The sequence below is a fragment of the Pteropus alecto genome, unplaced genomic scaffold, assembly GCF_000325575.1.
Source record: "Pteropus alecto unplaced genomic scaffold, ASM32557v1 scaffold106, whole genome shotgun sequence".
NCBI lineage: Eukaryota > Metazoa > Chordata > Mammalia > Chiroptera > Pteropodidae > Pteropus > Pteropus alecto.
The window spans coordinates 4,847,556-4,867,508 of NW_006442103.1; the positions used below are offsets into that span (position 1 = coordinate 4,847,556).

Sequence of the window (19,953 nt, forward strand, 5' to 3'; positions counted from 1 at the left end):
TCTTTCCTTAGAAATATTCAGTGACTATTGGCTCCAGAATAAATTTAAAATTACTTCGCGTGTCATTTAAAACTCTTCGTAATTTGGAGCTCTCCATGGTTCCAATCAGACCAGTATGTCTCTTTAAAAAAATTTTTTTAACTTTATTAAATTTATTGGGGTGACATTAGTTAAAATTATATAGGTTTAAAGTGTACAAATCTGTTATACAGCATCTGTATATTGTGTTGTGTGTTCACCACCCAAAGTCAAATTTCCATCTGTCATGTATATTTGACCCCTCCTTTGCCTTTTTCTACATTCCCCCTCTTTTTTAAAAAAATTATTTTATCTCACATATCCTAATTTGTAGCCAAACTGGAGTAGTTATTTTGAAATATAATTTCTGACCATGCTCTACACCTGCCTGCCTTGGTCTTTGCTTACATCCTTTCTTCTTGCAAGGAATAATTGACTTCCTCACCATCTTTGTAAGAATTCTTACTCTTTAATGCCACCTCCTTCTTAAGAAGCTTTCTGAAGCCTACCATTAGTCCAAAACATTCTTTTTCTCTTGTGGGTTAGGGCTTTATAAATCTTATGATACTTGTTACATTACATACATAGTACATTTCCATTGTACTATGGTTATTTGAGAAATTTATCACTACTAGAATGTAAGCTTTTTAAAGCTTGTAACTGTATCTTTTAAATTTGTTTAGCACTTTAGTACATGAACACAGTATTAGATATATTAGACTCTTAATAAATAATTGCTACATTAAATCCTATAATGAAATAATCAAACTCTTGTAGCACTCCTAGAGGCAAGGATAAATCTTATGTTGTAGAGTAACCTTATTTCAGATTTTCAATAATTAATAATCTTATATTTGAAAGTGCTTTTCTGTTCCATGTTTTAGTAATTCATTTAATCCTAGTAATAAATCTAGTTATTATCACCCCTATAGGGGAGGAAAAATAATTTTCTCTCTACTCTTTTGAGTTCTTTGCTGGGACTCCTATAATAAAAGATGGATGAATGAGAAAAATAAACAGAAGTTTATTAACATGTATACTTCTCTGGGGACAAATACTTTTCCTCTCACGTTCTAAGTTCTTCTAGTTGAGCTAATAATAAAATCAACAGAGTCAGCTAAGAAAAGAAAATCAAAATTTTAATTTATGCTCTCAGAGAATTCACATAAGCGTGATATAAGACATTTTTGGACAAAAGAGAAAAGCATGGAAGGAGTGTTGGATTTCAGAAGTGAGAGAGAGCAATTTACAGCTAGTTGAAGAAGAGTGCGCCATACGTGGCAGGAACATTCTTGCGTGGCAACTCAAACAATGGCTCAGGGTGTTTCTAGCTAATAGGCACCAACCTTATGTCCTCTTATTTACTATTCTTAATTTACATTAGGCCAAGGCAGCATTCTAAGATTCCTTCCTGAAGCAGGTTTCTGTGTCTGATTCTCTTGGACAAGAAAGAGGTGAGGGTCAAAGGTGCTTTCTGAATCTTTTTTTCCTAATAAACACCTTAAAATCTATATCTCCTAAAGCAGCTTCAGCGTAGCAAAATTTTGGTTGCCTTCATTGCAGATCAATATGAATTGGTAGCTTAACATTAGATTTTAACCTCTAAAAAGCTATTGTATCCTAAATATTCTCCCAGAGTTCTGGAAGCCAGAAATCCAAATCAGTATCACTACGCTGATATCAGAGTGTCAGCGGGGCCATGCTTCTTCTGGAGCCTCTAGGGAAGAATCTGTTTCTTTCCTCTTCCAGTGCTGGTGGCCACCACACTTAGTTTGTGCGGGTACATTACTCCGGTCTTCAAGACCAGCATCTTCAATTCTCTCTCTGCTCCATCTTCACATTGCCCTCTCTTCTTGTGTATCTGTATTTTCCCCTTCTATTTCTTATAAGGACACTTGTGTTGGCATTTGGGGCTCATTTAGCTAATCCAGGATAATATTTCCATCTCAAGATCCTTAAGTGAATTTCACCTGCAAAATCCCCTATTCCAAATAAGATAACATGTATAGGTTTTAGGGATTAGGACATGATATTTTTCAAGACCATTATTCAGCCTACTATAATCCTCAAGCATATTTTTATGTCTGGTCATGTGCCAGGATATAGAGATGTAAAAATATATAGAATATAGGATCCTGAGACCCTGTAAAATTGTAAACTCAATTGGCTTTTTATTTCAGTCTACCACAGTATCAGACTGTGGATTTGGGTTAAGAAATGTTGGCTTTGCACCTAAACAAGGTAAGTTGTTTTAGGGCAACAGTCATAGAAGCTTTTGATTTCTGTCCTTGGACTTTGGACTGTGAATTTGGGCCTCAGGTTCATTATTTTGTTAATCCAAGTTTCCTAACTGACTTAGAAGCAACCAGTGAAAACTATTTTATGCCTATTTCCAGTAAAATGTTTGTGGCAGCCATTACTTGATCAATCTTGATTACAGGTGATAATTTAAGTAATATTTCCCTTGGCTTGATGAACTCCAATGAAAAACATTAATGACCTAAATGTAGTCAGATCAGAAAACTGATTCTAGATTTCTAAAGTTATGGCACTTTTACTCTGGGACCACATTTGGTACCAACTATATCAGTTAGGTTCAATAGAGAAGCAGAATAAGGGATGTAAAATAGTAAGAAGACATTTCACAATTGTGGGAGAAGCAGGGGAAGTAAAAGTCAAAGAAGAGAGTGTTGGAAGTTTAGTGAAAGTAACTAAGCCCTTCTGAAAGACTGACATGGGTAGACAAGTCAGAGCTTTCAAAGGAATCTACGAGCCAGCCGTATCCTGCAGCCAGAGTAGGACCACACAGTGGTGCTTGTAGAAAAATTTGTAGAAAGCTCTGACCTCTGCACAGCTGTCTCTTTATGTCCACAGTCAAGAGTCCAGTGGAGAGGCTGGGCCCATTGCTTCTCAGTAGGGTCAGCAGTTGGGAAGAAGAGCTGACCTAGAGCAGGGAAGAGTGGAGATAAACTGGAACCTGTCAGTACCTCTGTTTCTGTTTCACCATTCTGAACCCTGACAGACTTCTGAGAGCAATGGCTCTTGCTTCACTTCTGCCTTCCAAATCTTGTGCAGATTTTTTTAGCCAGACTATTTTTTGAATGATTTGAATACATGTCTTCCATGCTAGAGGATAAGCTCCACAGAGAAACAGATATTTGTCTCATTCATTGTGTACCCAGTGCTCATCACAGTGCCTGACTATAGTAAGTTTGTATTAAATATTGATGGCAAGTTGTGGAGAATTGTGTGGTGTCTTTACTATTTCGGCCTCCAGTCTCCTTAGTCTCGAACCTTTACTAATGATTAATGTCTGTGGACCCTACCTGGCTTTTCACTACTCTCTGTTCTTTATAGAAAACCTTTAACTTCTGCCTTTGGCTGTAAGTGGCGGGAAATGATCATAGCAGAAAGTACTAGAGCAGAAAAGCACAGAGGTGGGGAAATGGGAGGGTGAGAAGGAAGACAGTTTTACATGGCACCACACACTGAAGGGGATCTTAGAGCTATACTTCTTAGGTCATTATGTCTTTCAAATCATTGACTTTGTGTAAAGAGTTCAATAATACTGAATAATTTTTCATCTAAAATTAAAATGTAAATAGGTTTCATATTTGTGTAGTTGAAGAAATATTTGAGTACTATTTTTTTGCCTGAAAGTAGTAATGGAAATTCTGTAGATTAGAAAGAACGAGTTAAAAATTAACTTACATAAAGTAATTATCTAAAGTTGCTTGATACCTTGAGGAAGAAAAGGAAGGAGAAACACTGAAAAGTTGTTTAACTTAGACTGTAATAGGAACTGGAAATGGTAAAGAATAGAATTGGTTTTTAAGTGTTATGGAGCAGAAATGTACTTTTCTTTAAACACTTGAGAGTGAACTAATTTAGTTTAAGATTATTATTTCTGTCATAGAAACAAAAATGATTATACTGATAGTATACATTAACTTTGACTCAAATTTATTTCACTTTTATAAAAAAATAAGATTTTTGTATTTCTACAGGATTATTATGGATTTCAACTACAACATATGGTTGCTACTTTTTGAGAATACTATATCTACTTTTGAGATAGTCAGAAAAGAAGATATATAAATGCCGGTGTCAGAAGTAAAGCCATTTGTTATTATTAAGCATATAATTATGATGCAGGACAGGGAGAATCCCCCCAGTGGAGACTCAAGAACTACACTGGGAGAAGCGAGTGAGGGTTCTTGACCACGCACAGGAAAGAATTCAAGTGCATGGCAGAGTTAGAGACAAAAGGAAAGTTTATTAGAGAAGGAATAACCTCCACAGTGTGGTCTCCTCTCAGAGACACAGAATGAGAGAGACAGACCTTTAGTGTTCGAGGAATTCAGTTTATATGTCATTCTCAGTTTCTGTGAATCACGTTTCAAGACTTTATTTACCTATTTTCCTTCGATTGTATAGGTATGCAGCGTTAAAGGTGTGCTATCAGTCTTAGCCTTTGTTCTATAGGTTCCCCATGGTTTGGCCATAGGGAATGAATGGTTGGGTTTATTTTGTGTAGGGTACGACTTAAAAGACTCGTCTTCCTTTATTGTATAGGTAAATTGTTAGTAATCTCTGAAGTAACCTTCCTTTGTTCTGTAGGTTTACCGTGGTCTGGCAGCACTTCGTAGGCTCTGAACATGGTTTAATATTTAGTTAATTTATTTCTCATGCCTCTTCTGTATATCAGTTATAGGTGGCAGTTTTAAAGTTTTGGCATCATGGGAGATGATGGAAAGAAACTTGCAGCTGAGGTCAGCATTTCCTTATGTGTTGTCTTTTTCTGTTCATTTACTTGGAAAAACCTTGAAAGGTTTGTTTTTAAACTAGTAGTAGTTTCTGACTATTGTATAATGTGAACTTATATTTGCATACCACTTTAGAACTTTTATGTTTTCATATGTATTCTATTATGTCATTTATTTACCTTTAGTAGATTATTATACTGTACTTGGAGAGTTATTTCAGGACTAGCATTTAGAAAATGTAAATATAACTCATTTTAAAAACTGTAAGTTAGAAATTTAGCCTTTCATTTCCATAATAGGAGGAAAATTGATTTGCAGAATTTCTTAGGTACTTCGTCATTTTTTAAAATCTATAAATTTTATTACCATTTTAAAACATTGACTAAACATTTGGTGTTTTAAGACTAAGAAACCCAAAAGGTTGTTGAAATACTTTCCGTGAGAATACAAAATGGTTTAGGTACTTTATTTTCTCCTTGCTACTAAAGACCTGTGCTTTAGGGATTTCCAAAAAGCTGAAACAAGAAAAATTAGTGGCAGAATCGATAGAAAATATCACTAGATGTCTTTAGGTGGTGGGGTTATGGTTCAAATTTTACTAAAGTTTTAAATTTCTATATTTTTCTAAGAATATACTATTTTTTATAATAAATGAATACTATTTTTGAAAAACAAACTGAAACAAAGAAAAGCCATCAGAATGAAATAGTGTCATTTACTCTAGCAATCTGGAAGAGTGTGTGGGGGCTAAAAAAATAATACTTTTCCTCTGATCTTCTAAGTTCTTCTAGCTGGGTTAATAATCAAATTGACAGATTAAGAAAATCAAAATTTTAATACATGCGCACGGGAAATTCACATAGGCAAGAAAATTCCAAAGTCAGCAAGGCAGCATTGGGTATATAAGACATTTTAGACAAAGGAGAAAATAGAGGGGGCATGGTGTATTAGATTTCAGAAGTGAGAGTGGGCAATTTATAAGTTCTTCAGGAAGAGTGGGACATACCGGACAGGCGAATTCTTGCTGGGCAACTCAGAAACAATGGGTCTCTTCTGGTATCTAGCTGACAGGCTCCCACCTGATGTCCTCTTATTTACCATACTTAATTCAAATTAGGCTAAGCAGCATTCTGAGATTTCCTTCCTGAAGCAGTTTTCTCTGTCTTAATCTCTTGGGTAGGAAAGTGCGGAAGGGGCAAAGGTTCTTTCTGAGGCTTGTTTCTTAATAAACAGTTTAAAATCATTATCCCAAAAAGCAGCTTCAAGGTGCCAAAATTTTGGTTCCCTTCAAGTGCATTTTTCAGGTCTTAGCTGTTAAGGTGAAAGTGGAACATTCTGACTTTTCTGATCCTGCTATAAATTGGCAATCCTCTCTAAACCCATGTGGGTTCAGGGAGCTTAGTCATCAGAGTCCTTAAAGGAACATGGACAGTAATTTGTTTGGTTCGTAAGACTTTGGCAGTAAATTGAATGCGGCTACATTTGTGAAAGAACTTAGCACAGTTTCTTATTGATTATTGGTATTCTTAAACAGGAAATTTTTGTGAAAGAATATTCTGGAAACCAGAAGAGTGGCAATATGTAAAAAGGTAAAAGAAGGAGAGTTATAAAGAGAAAAAAATGTAGGAAGGACTGAAATTAAATCTTAAACATGAAATTGTTTAAAGTTTGTTTTCAACAATAGGAAAATATTATAGACTTTAAAATGAAGAAACAAGGTTAATTTTATAAATTGTAGAAGGGGAACATAATTATTTTGGTCAATTTCATATATATGGATTTGCTGTGCATTTATGGTTTGTATTAAGTGAAAATACTTAGTTTTACCTGTATTGTACTCCAGAATCAAACTTAGAAACACTAGTATTTTGATCTTTTTCATTTTGAGTTTATTCTGCCCTCGGTCAGAATTGTAAATTAAATTCTTTACAGGATCTAGTATGAATAATCATTTGTTTTACATAGATTCTACTTTTTAATTTTGTATTAGAAAAACAACCCAGTTCTTCCCTGCTGTATGTCTCCTTTATCCCTCATACAGAACACTTCACTTCTGACATTTCTGGTCACCAAATGTGTGGGGTTTATTTCCCCACACCAAGCGATTTCTTACAACACCAGCTGGTATCCTACAATTCAACTCAATTTAACCTGAAGATAGCATCAGATCTCACAGGTTAAGAGCTGAGTTGAGTCCCACAGGACTGTCCCACCCTACTTCAGACACCAGTCGCAAGTAGTAGGTCTCCAGGTTACATACAGCTTCTGTCCAACTTGGTTGCAAATGGAGGATTCCCACGACTGTCTCCTTGGGTTCGATTAATTTGCTGGAGCACCTCAGCACACAGGGAAACACCTACTTAGGTTTACCAGTTCATTAAAGGATATAACAAAGGGTATGGATGAATAGCCAGAAGAAGAGGTACATAGGACAAGGGGTCTGTGAGGGTCCTGAGTGCAGGAGCTTCTGTCCCTGTGGAGTTGGGGTGCATCACCCTCCAAGTGTGGATGTATTTACCTACCTGGAAGCTCTCTGAACCTCATACTATTGGCATTTTAATGGAGGCTTCATCAAGTAGGCATGCTGGATTATTAACTCCACTTTCAGCCCTTCTCCTTTCTCAAGAGAATGGAGTTAGGGGTGGGGCTGAAAATTCCAAGCTTCTAATTATGGCATGTTCTTTCTGTGACCAGCCCCCATTTAGGAGCCATCCAGTAGCCCATCCAGAGTTGCCACATTAGAACATAAGTCTCCTGTCACCCAGAAAATTACAAAGGTGTCAAGAGCAGGAGGGCAGAGACCACAATATATATTTTTTATTATCTCACAGACTTAAAATACATTGTAAGAGACTATTAAGAATTTTATTAATAATTAAGAACTGTATTAGCAAGGTGAATATATTAATGCCATATATACTTGGAAATGGAAAAGCAAAATAGTAAAATACTATATTCTGGCTTAGAATCTGACCTTTAAATTTTAATTTGAAAATAAATTAGAGCATTGCTTTTATAACAGGTACATTATGGTCTTAGCTGCACAGAATGAACAAACCATTCCTTGAAAAGATTTGAAATCATTGACATTTTCCAAGAGAATCAGATGCCTCTGCCAAATGTAGATTGCTGACAACTTGCTGTCCTTCCATACAGAGATAAAGGCTACCATGGAATTCTGCAGGTGGCATGTAATGGGAGCTAGGGAACTTGATATTTAACTATATAACCTCATCTTTCCAATTAGTATTATATCACCTTGAACAAATCATCTAACTTCTCTGTTCACTGTTTTCTTCCTTTTTAAGATGAAGAAATTGTACTAGATTATTTCTAAACTCTTCCACCTCTAAAATGCTTTACGTTAGGATTCTCTCTAATGCAGATTTACAAAAGTGACATAAATGGTTGCTAAAGAAGTCTATGTATTCTTTCCTCTAAGCTTGATCCTCTCTCTATATATGACAAAGAGATATTAAAATTTTCTCTCAAATTCAAATGAAATACTTAAGATAATTTTTTTCAATTATTGTATATATTTTTGACCATTAAAGACTTTATATTTCTGGCTGTATTGTTTGTGTTTGTGGCATATTCAGTTGGAGGTAGGAATTGCTAAATTTAGTAATTAGACTTTGTGCCTTGGTGGATAGCCTCTCTCTATAACCGTGGTACTTAGCCTAATGTAGGCACTAAATAATGATTGTTGAACCTGTTTGAATATATTATGTACTATTATAATTACGAGGTAAGGAAAGAAAAAGGATCATGTATCTGAAGCATAAATGGTGGCTTGGTTTTGAGAGCTGTAAAGTGATATAAACAGGGCTCATATTAATAAAATTTAGGGTGGAAGATGGAATCATGGGAAGGATAGAGTTGGGGTGAAGAACAGAGTAACAGAATGCCATTGGTATCAGTCAGAAGAAATCAGAGCCAGAATGAGGAAAGCCTGGTAAGGAATGCTGCTACTTAGTATGTCCTCAATCTTTAATTTTTTAAAATCAGTTTTGAGCTGTAATTTATATACAATAAAAGGTATTCATTTTAAATATATAGTTAATTCAGTGAGTTATGATACATGAACACAGTCATATAACCACCACACAGTCAAGATATAGAATATTTCATTGCTACCAAAAATTCCTTGCTGTCCCTTTGCAGTCAACCCCCAGCCCATAACCACAGGCAACCATTAATTTACATCTGTCACTACAGATTAGTTTTACCGTTTCTAGGATTTACTGTAAATGGATTGTGTAGTATATACCTTTTTGTCTAAACTTTTTTGCTCTGTATTTTTTTGAGATTCATCGATGTTTTAGTGTATCAATATTTTTTATTGTGGAATAGCATTCAATTGCATGGATGCACCACAATATGTTTATTCACCATTAATGGGAATTTGGGTTCTTTCCAGTTTCTGGCTGTTACAAATAAAGCTTCTATACAGGTATCGTGTGGACGTATGTTTTTAAATCTCTTGGGTATGCCTAAGATTAGGTTTCTAGGTCATATGAAAAGATTGACTTTTATTTATTATTTTGATAAACTGTCAAACAATTTTTCAAAGTGGTGTACATTCCCATTAGCAATGTTTGAGGGTTTTTTCCCTCTAAATCCTCTTTAACACTTGGTAGCATCAATTTTTAAGATTTTGCCATTCTAATAGGTGTATAATATATCTCATTGTGGTTTTAATTTGTATTTTTCTAATGACTCTGATGTTGAACACCTTTTCATGTGCCTATTAGCCACTCATTTATTTATTTTTTTTGGTGAAATGTCTATTAAGATCTGCCCTTTTAATATTGGATTGTTTGTCTTCTGCTTAATGTGTTGTAAGAATTCTGTATATATTCTGCATACAAGATGTATGGAAAATATTTTCTCCTATGATGTGGTTTGCTTTCTGTTATTATTACAGTACCTTTGGAAGAGCAGTTTTCAATTTTGATTATGTCTAATTTAGCCATATTTTTCTTTTATGGGTTGTGCTTTTTATATTCTAAGAAATCTTTGCCTATCTCTTTATAGCTACATTTTCTTCCTATGTTTTCTTCTTGAATATTTATAGTTTTAGCTTTTATGACAGGTCTGTGATCCATTTCTAGTTAATATTTGGTATGAGGCAGATAAGGGTAGAGATTCTTTTTTAAAAAAAATAGATGTCTCATTGTTCTAGAATTATTTATTGAAAAGTCTATCCTTTCTTTTTGATACCTTTGGCAAAATCATTTGACCAAATATGTATGGATCTAGTACTGGATTGTATTCTGTTCCAGTGATCTATAGTTTTGTCTTTACGTCAATACCAGTCTTAATTACTAGAGCTTATATAGTAAGTATGGAATTTCAGTAGGTTAACCCCTTCGACTTTGTTTTTCCTTTTTAAAATTGTTTTGGTTGTCTAGGTCCTTTATATTTCCATAGAAACTTTAAAATCAGCTTGCCAATTTTTACCAAAAAAGCCTGAGGGATTTTGTTTGGGATTGCATTGAATCTTTAGATCAGTTTGAGGCAAAGGATGTGACCTGGGGTGGAGACCACACACTCCGTGTTAAGCCCTTCCTTGGAGGAGGATCTTAATGGAGCATCTCCATTCTACAACAGTTAACGGTGGTCGTGTTGTTCAGATCTTCACTTTTCTTACTTTTTTGTGTGTATTGTCTTAATTACTGAGAAAGTTAGGTTAAAGTCTCATATTACAGCTCTGGATTTATCTGTTTTTTCTTTTCTGTCAGGTTTCTGCTTTATGTATTTCGAAGCTATGTTATTAAGATATATATGCTTATAATGGCTGTATCTTCGTGAGGTATTGACTCTTATTCTGAAATACCCTTCTTTAGTTCTAGAAATAATTCTTATGTAACCTATTTTGCCTGATATTAATATAGCCCCTGCCATTTTCCCATAGTTATTTTTTTTCATGGCATGTCTTTTTCCATCCTTTTACTTTAACTCATTTGTAGCTTCATATATAAAATGAGTTTCTTAGAGTTAATACTAAATTACTTTATGGAAAATATAGGAACTTTGCAGCTTTTATCATTGAGAGAAGCTAGGCGAAGGGTACCTAAGAAATCTTGTACTATTTTTTCAACTTTATGTAAGTCTAAAAGTATTTCAAGTGTGTTTATAACTGCTTGATGTTGGTGCATTTCTGCGGTAGCTTCTTTAAAATTCTTGTCTGATAATTCCAACATCTGTGTCAATTCTGTGTTATTTTCGGTTGATTGTCTTTACTCATCCTAGTTGAGATTTTTTTCACTGTTTTTTGGTATGATAAGTATATTCATTTTTGGATTGTATCATGGACATTTTGAGTGTTATAGGACCTTGGTTTTTACTTAAATATTCTATATTAGTAGACAGTCACTGGGGAGGGAAGAAGGTACTACTGCCTCTTTGCTGACATTCACCTTTCTTAGGGCAGGAATGATAGACCCGGCTCTGCCTCTGTAGTCTTTGTGGCTGCAGCTCCTGGTGGGAGGGCTGGGGGGCTGCCGCCTCTACTCTCAGTGCAGGGTCAGCAAGGCTCCATCCCACAGATTACACAGCACTCAATTGTGAGGGTTCCATCAGCCGGGCTGCTGTCTCCCTATTCCTTTGGTTAGAGACAGTGGATTTCTCTTGGGGCATTTTTTGTTGCTGATCTACACCTGTTAGTGGTTCCAGGTTGTGAACTGCTGTAGCACCCAAGGTGAGATACACAGATGGCAAAAAAGTCTCCAGAGAATTTATTGCTGGGTTGTAAACTCAGAATCTGAGGTCTCTAGCCAGTTTGTCTTATTTTTTTTCCCCATCTTTCAGAGTCTTCTCATAGTTGCTTTTGTCATTGGTTCAAAGTTCATAGTTGTAATTAGGATGTACTTACTCCGTCTCATCTAGGACCTGACATCTCTTACTGGCTTATATTATATTAGTTTCCGTATTTTCTAATTTTGTTTATTTGCCCTGTTTATTTTGTTTTTCAGGCAGATGAAGATAAAACAATGTCTGCCAACCTAAAATACCTTTCCTTGGGAATTTTGGTCTTTCAGACTACCAGTTTGGTTCTGACAATGCGTTATTCTAGGACTTTAAAAGAGGAGGGACCTCGTTATCTATCTTCTACAGCAGTGGTTGTTGCTGAACTTTTGAAGATAATGGCCTGCATTTTATTAGTCTACAAAGACAGCAGTAGGTATCTAGGTTTTGTTATTGTAATTTATTTTGTCATTGCAATTTGTTTGTTTTGTGTTAGATATGACACATTTAATATAGGTAACTATACATTCTTGAACACGACTGTATTATCTAATGCCCTAGTATTAAAGAACATTTCAATATTTTTCATTTTATATTATGACAGCTTTAGTCTAGTAATAAAAGCATTTATTTAATCTATATCATTATTTGTGTCTTCTGGTTAAACTGTATATTTAAAACATAGTTTCTTGCATTTATAATAATTTGAGAATAAGTGCAAACTCTGTAATTCTGTGACTGTTAGAAATTTAGAGAAGTCATAGTTACTTACTAAAGTCAAGGCCTTTTATTTCTGCATTGGTTAGTCCAGCAGTGACTAATTTGATATTCTTTTTTTAAGAAAAAACTTTATACGCTATATAATTCATTGATTTTAGTGTAAAATTCAATGGTTTTTTGATATATTACATTATTAATTTTTAGAAGTTACATATACACATGAATACAAATGTGAATTTGCCACTGTAACCATTTTTAAGAGTATAGTTCAGTGGCATTGTATAAACAAAGTTGTACAACCATCAGCACTATGTATTTCTAAAATTTTTCGTCACCCCAGACAGAAACTCTGTAACAATTCGTCAGTGACTCCCATGGTACTTTACCTTCAGCCCTTGGAAAACTCTGATCTGCTTTCTGTCTCTATGAATTGGCCTATTTTAGATATTTCATGTAAGTTAGATCATACAATATTTCTCTTTTTGTCTGGCATATTTTATTTAGTATAATGTTTTCAAGATTTATACACATTGTAACATGTATCAGAACTTTATTCCTTTTTATGGCTAAATAATATTTCATTGTGTGTGTGTGTGTGTGTATATATCTATATCTATAACATTTTATCCGTTCATGTGTTGATGGACATTTGTGTTGTTTCGATCTTTTGGCTGCAATGAACAATGAATGATGCTGCAGTAGACGTACAAATCTCCATTCAAGTCCTTACTTTCATTTCTTCTGAGTGTATAATTTGGAATGGAAATGCTGTGTCATAAGGCAGTTCTATGTTTAACTTTTCGCAGAACCACCAAACTTTTTTTGCATAGCAACTGCACCATTTTATTCCCACCAGCAATGTTCCAGTTTCTCCACATCTTCACCAACACTTGTTTTTTTTAAAATTATAGCCATTCTAATAAGTGTGAAGTAGTATCTCATTGTGGTTTTGATTTGCATTTCCCTAATGACTAATGATGTTGAGCATCTTTTCATGTGCATATTGGCTATTTGTATATCTTTAGGGAAAAGTCTGTTCTCTATTTTTAAATTGGGTTGTTTGTACATTTGGTGTACTTTTGAAACTATCAAAAAAGTATTAGCCAGTGTGGCTGGAGCATATGAATCTGGAAGGAGAATGGAACAAAGAGAGATTGAATTGGTATTCAGAAAAGACAACGCAGGATAGCCTTGTAGGCTACAAATTTCACTGTAGAAGCAAAGAGAAATTGTTTAAAATTTGGTCTGTTTTGCACACACACACAAAAATATGATAACTGTATTGACAGGAAAGGAGTTGGCAAGAAGAGGTGCAAGAAATCGTGTTTGAAGCTATTGCACGAGTCCAGGCAAGAAGATGATGGTGGCTTAGACTATGTTGTTAGAGAAGAGAGGATGATTATGAGGTGTCTTTTTGAGCTACAGCTACGTGACTTGCTAGTAGATTAGGTGTATAAAGTTCAGGGAAATGGAAAATCCAGGTCAAAGATAATTCCTAAGTTTTTAGATTAAATTGCTGGATGAATGGGTACTGCAATGAATGATATATGGAAGACAGATTTTGGGAGAAATTGAGGCTTTTCTTTGGGCCATGTTAAATTTGAGATACCTATAAGGCAAGCAAATCGAGATGTAAAATAGAATATGTGAATATGGAGCTAAGGATTTGTGAGCTTATATATTGCTTTGAAGGCAAGGATTGACTTTACTCTAAACTAGCATTCCCAACGTTTAGAGGTCAGATTGAGAAGGAAGAATCAGCAAAAGAAGACTGAAGGAGTTATCAGCAAGATGGAAAGAAAACAAAAACATGAAAAGGTAATAGGAAAGCAGAGAAAATGGTGTATTTGCTGCTAAAGTCTAGATGAATAAAAAAAGTAGCCACTCATTTAGTATTGTGGAGCTAAAGGTATCCTTGACACGAGTAGTTGGCTTTGAGAGAGACAATAAAACCAACTTTCAGCGAACCAAATAGAAACACCCTGCACAAAAGTTAATTCTAGGTGGATTAATTGACATTTAGAAAAACAAAACTTGAGAACTTCTGGTCAAGATGTCAGAGGTGAGGATAGAGATTTCGATTAACTCTAGACTTTGTTAAGTATGCATGTTAAAATATGAGTAAAAACTTTATTATGACTTTGGTACCATGAATGATTTCAAAAAAGATACAAAAATACAAATAAACCATGAAGGAAAGAAATAATTAATTTGGGTACATTAAAATGAGAAATGTTTGTATATCGAATCAAGTGCGAAAACAAGCCACAGATTGAAAAAAGATATTTTTATCACATGTAACCACACAAGATTAATACAGATTATACAAAGAACTCCTCCAACTCAATAAGAAAAAGACTAGCAACTTAACAGAAAAGGGGACAAAAGATATAAATAGGCAATTCACAGAATAGGAAACCTGAATAGCCAATAAATATATAAAAAGATGCTCACCCTCATAGCAATTAGAGAAATCAGATTAAAACCAACAAGACTCAATTATACTACCCTCAGCTTGGCAAAGATAAATCTAATGATACCAGGAATTGGCAGGAACATGAAACAAGACCTTCCCTAAACTAATGGTAAGAAAATTATGTGATAGCATTGGTTATTTAAAAATTTAATTACAACATTTTTAAATGAACTAATAATATTTTAGATTTTCTTCTGCTAAAACTAAGAAAAAATCTTTAGGTAATTTTATTTTAGTTACATAATTTTTTACTATTACCTTAGAGTAAGGAAAGGATTAATATCAGATAGCACTCTTTAAAAATATTTTCATTTTAAAAAGTTTTCAGAATCCAAGTTTTCAAGGTTTATGATAGAAGAGAAAATCATTGTTAAAATATCATTGTTGGTGAAGTGGTAGAATGCTCCTTTCTTTAGGGGTTAATGTATATCTAAGATTTTTGGACATTTTTTATGATGGATACTGTAGGTTGGTTAGCTCAAAGTCCATTTCCAACACCTTCCTCCCTTTCTTGTCTCTAATGTGGAGGACATAAAAGGAAAAACTCAATTTCCCAGCTCCCTTGCAGCATGGGTTAGCTATGCAACATGAGAGGAAAGAAGATGCCTTCTAGGCCACTGCTTTCCCCTCTTCTTGCTGCCTAAAACAAGAACCAGAGGTGAAGCAATTATTTAGTGACCTTGTTGCAACAGTCATGTAGACGGTAGATGAAAAGCATGAAGGTAAAAAGTGTGTGTGTGTGTGTGTGTGTGTGTGAAGGTCCTTGATGTGATCACTGAGCTGTTATAGCAGCTTTGTACTTGGATTCGTATTCAAGACAAATCCCTATGGGGTTGGGCCAGCGTTGGTTGGGTTTTCTGTTGTTTGCAGCCAAATTCACTCTTTAACTGATTTATTTTCTTTTTATAATGAAAGTCTTCACAATTATTAATTGGCATGAATGGCCGATAACAAAATAGAATGCACAAAATACCAGTTTCTATAATGTTGCTATAAGGATACTTGGTTGACAAATTAACACTTTGAGCTTTTGGTTTTAAATACTTATTGTATATATGTAAATACGTATATATATAATCAATTTGATTGTATTTAACAATGAAAGAATACAAGGATAATGCTCTTCTTAATATACCAATACTTAACATTTGAAAAATTAGCACTATTAAAACTATATTTTAGACCTAAAGTATCTTAACATGTAGCCGATTTTCCTTTTTTGACAGCTGAGAAAACTGAGGCCTTGAGAGAGGGTATGTAACTTATTCAAAGTTACTTAATTACTGATTTTGCCCATTTCCTGTTTTTTCTAGAATGTAGTCTAAGAGCACTGAATCGAACACTACATGATGAAATTCTTAATAAACCTATGGAAACACTTAAACTTGCTATTCCATCAGGGATATACACTCTTCAGAATAATTTACTCTATGTGGCATTGTCAAATCTAGATGCAGCTACTTATCAGGTACTTAAAATACATTTCTAGTAGTCTTTTAAGAAACGAACCAACAAGCAATAATATCAGCCGTTTTCTTTTTCAGGTCACATATCAGTTGAAAATTCTTACGACGGCACTATTTTCTGTGTCTATGCTTAGTAAAAAATTAGGTGTGTACCAGTGGCTCTCCCTAGTAATTTTGATGACAGGAGTTGCTTTTGTACAGGTAACTATTCAAAATAAGTATACCTTATTTTTATCACAGTTTCAAAACCTTATTTATTGCGCATGGAAAATATGGCTCTATTATTTATTGAAACATGCTTATTCTCACAAATGACAGATTTTTTGAGGGCTTTCTTCGAGCAAGGTATTGTAACCGATATAAAAAATACATATTAATCAAAGTATCTGACATAAAGAAATGAACGATCAAGTTGGGGAAATATGACACTGCATATAAAACAAAGCTGATTTTTACTGGATATCTGGAACATCTGAGATTATTAATCACTCCCTTCTTCTGCCAGCCTTCCTGATACTATTGTTTCCTGGTTCTTCTTCCATCTTTTTAATGATTCCTTATCGGTTTCCTTCTTGGAGTTGTCTTCCTCAATACTCCCTTTAGATATTGGGTTGCTGATAGGCTTGTAATTTCTCTTAAATTATGTCCTTATTGTTGGAGATTTCACCCATTCTTGAGGTTTGCATTAACACTTTATGCCAATGGCTCCTTAGACTGTGTCAGCAGCTCTGGTCCTCACCTATAGTTTCAGATTTGTATATCTAAAAGCCTGTTGCACATCTTTGTTTGGTTTTTCAATAGACATTATAAATTCAACATATTCAAAACTAAACTTTAGCTTTTCCTCATCTAACCTGTACTTGTTTCTATTTTTTCCAGTCATTTTTACTCAGCCTATTAGTTGTCCTAGTCTCTTTCTTCTGCCTGTACATTCAATCAGTTACTAAGACCTTACCGATTTTGCTGTCTAAAACTTCTTGATTCTGTCTTCTCTGTCTCTATTCTGTCCTTCCCCAGTTCATGCCTTCTTTGTTTCTCACATGATCTTTTACCACAGTCTTACCCATCCCCCCAAATTCAGCCTCCATGTAGTCACCATTGTGGTCTATCTAAAAACAAATCCAATCATGCCAATTTCCTGCCATTCAGCAAACAGCCCTCCATCACTTCCCCCAGTGTATAGTATATATATCGTGAATAAATATTTTTAATATTTATTTTAAGTGGGTGTGGAAAAATATAACTGGCATATCAAACCCATATTTTCATCGATATTACTTAAAATAAGCTAAAGTAGCTATTGCATTTTAAAAAGTGAGATATTTAAAATTAAAATATCAAGTAATCATTCAGGTGGAACACAGATTTTTAACAAAAAACATGACAATAGGCAAATAACTGGTGCCAGGAACACTGATATGCAGAGTAAAGCCCCAAATGGTTAGCATGATCCCTCCCATAAGGCCCTTCTACGATGCACCAACAGCTCCAGACCCATTTTTGCTGCTCCATACTTCACACTCTGAATTTCTACAGCTGAAGTACTTATAGAGGCTGTTTTGTGTACCTGTGCATTTATTCAATCTCTATAATTTTTAGGGGTTTTTTTTGAAATTATAAGTTGTGAAAGTAATATTACTGTGGGGGAAAAAATAAAACAATTCCAGGGTTGTCTTTCAAAAGCTCTCCTCTGCAATCTCCAAGAATGGTATTGGTTGCATTTTTATCTTTAGGTCTTAGAGTGGGCTCTAAATATGCAGTTCGCATAATATTATAGTCGTTAAACTTCAATTTTGTTTTTCTTTTTGTTCAGTGGCCCTCAGATTCCCAAGAGCTTGATTCTAAGGAACTTTCGGCTGGCTCTCAATTTGTAGGCCTCATGGCAGTTCTCACAGCATGTTTTTCAAGTGGCTTTGCTGGAGTTTACTTTGAGAAAATTTTAAAAGAAACCAAACAATCGGTGTGGATAAGAAATATTCAACTTGGTAAATATAAAATATTTTCTAATGTTATTTTTTAAAGTGATTATATTTTTATATTTAACGATTTCTGTATATCTTTAAATAAATAAGCCTTTCATAAAATGTGCTGATGTTCTGAGTATCTGACAAGGATTTGGCCTTTAAAAAATTTTGTGTTTTAAATGAATACCTTTTTTTCAAGAAAATAGAATTTTAAGTCTGTGACATAAAAGTTTTTGTACCCAGTTTCTCTCCTCACCATTTGGAGCCTTAATAACTTTATCCTTGGTTGCTATGTTTTTCTCAGAAGATGTTCCAAATAACTTACATATTTCCTCACCTATAAAGTGTACTTAATTATAATACTTCATATGTTGCTGTAAGGATTAAATCCGATAATACACATAAAATGTTTAGAATAAAATGCCTTAAATATACTAAATGCTGATGTCAGCTGTTTACATAAATATGCAAATATCAGAAAAGAAAGAAATATCAAAGGTTTGCGTGAGTTGCCCAACATTTTATTGAATTATAAGATAATTCAATAAAAAACTAAAAGACTGGTCAGAACTGATGATTCTCTGGTACTTCATGGATTTCTTATTCTTTGGTTTGACCTCATAGCACAATCTAATGGTAAGATGACTCAAAGTTTTGAAATGGATACATAAGTTATAGATAACTCAAAATTACAAAAACATAAAACAATGTATAACATTTTTCAAACATCAAATTTTCAAAGGTTAGCAAATTGAAAAGCTCCAGTGTTAGAGAGTAGAGAAACTGGAATTCTTATTACTTGTAGTCGTTATGGGTATAGATTGATATTACCTCATTGGAGCTCAATTTGGGAGAATTTAACAAAATTTTAAATAAATAAAGACTAATGTAAAAATTCCATATCTGGATAAGAATTTATCCTACAGATATGCTTGCACAAGAACACAAATATAGATGTCCAGGTTATTCATTTCAGCATTGGTTACAATTGTAAAAAACAGAAAACATTTAGAAGACTGGTTAAATAAATTATCAATGTGATTAAATGATGCAGAGGTTAAGATCATTGTCTCCAGCGCCACACTGCATGGATTCAATCTGGAGTCTGTCACTTAGCAGCAGTGCGAGCTCGGGCAAGTTTATTTAACCTCTCTGTGGTTTCTTTTTTTCATCTACAAAATGCACAAAGAAGTATCTACTTCATAGGGTTGTTGTGCGTTAACATACATAAAGCATTCAGAACAATTCTTGGAACATGGTATTATATACATATTTCATATTTTTACTTATACAGTGGAATATTATGCAATAGATAGAAATAATACAGTAAATTTGTACATAATAACATGTATGTACCCTTCTGTACTATATGCATTTATTTTGTAATTATCGAGTTTTATTTTTATAATAAAAAAATAATATCCTTGGAAGTATTTACTTTTGTAATTTTGTATTATGCCAGGATTGTTCTAAATTAGACATATTAAAATGGTAGAGTTGGCATAAAGAAAATTTCGGAAAGAACATTTCACATCTCTTTCAGTTTCTTTCCATTGTGGAATACTTTGATTAGTTATAGCTTTATCAAAAAAGTTGCTTCACCTTGCACTCTTAGTATATATATATATATATCTTGCCAGAGACTGCCCCTAACATGTGGCCCCTGTAGACATCTATAACATCATTCATAGTTTAGGATTGTTCCCGGAATCTCTTAAATCCAGTAGTCATATGATGAGATCTGTGGAGAGGTAAGGGATTCAGCAATGAATAAGATAATATGCTCTCACTAA

The 19,953-nt window shown here is 34.2% G+C and overlaps 1 protein-coding gene across 2 annotated transcripts in view; it reads left to right on the top strand.

The window, feature by feature from the left end:
* Positions 1-19,953, top strand: part of SLC35A3 (solute carrier family 35 member A3) — a 29,163-nt gene that overhangs the window by 993 nt on the left and 8,217 nt on the right. For both annotated transcript variants that reach the window (XM_006919557.3, XM_015595446.2), the window contains exons 2-5: positions 11,762-11,966; positions 16,044-16,198; positions 16,275-16,397; positions 18,010-18,181. In XM_006919557.3, the coding sequence (XP_006919619.1) occupies positions 11,780-11,966; positions 16,044-16,198; positions 16,275-16,397; positions 18,010-18,181 (637 nt within the window). In that variant the 5' untranslated portion in view covers positions 11,762-11,779. The remainder of the gene's footprint in view (positions 1-11,761; positions 11,967-16,043; positions 16,199-16,274; positions 16,398-18,009; positions 18,182-19,953) is intronic.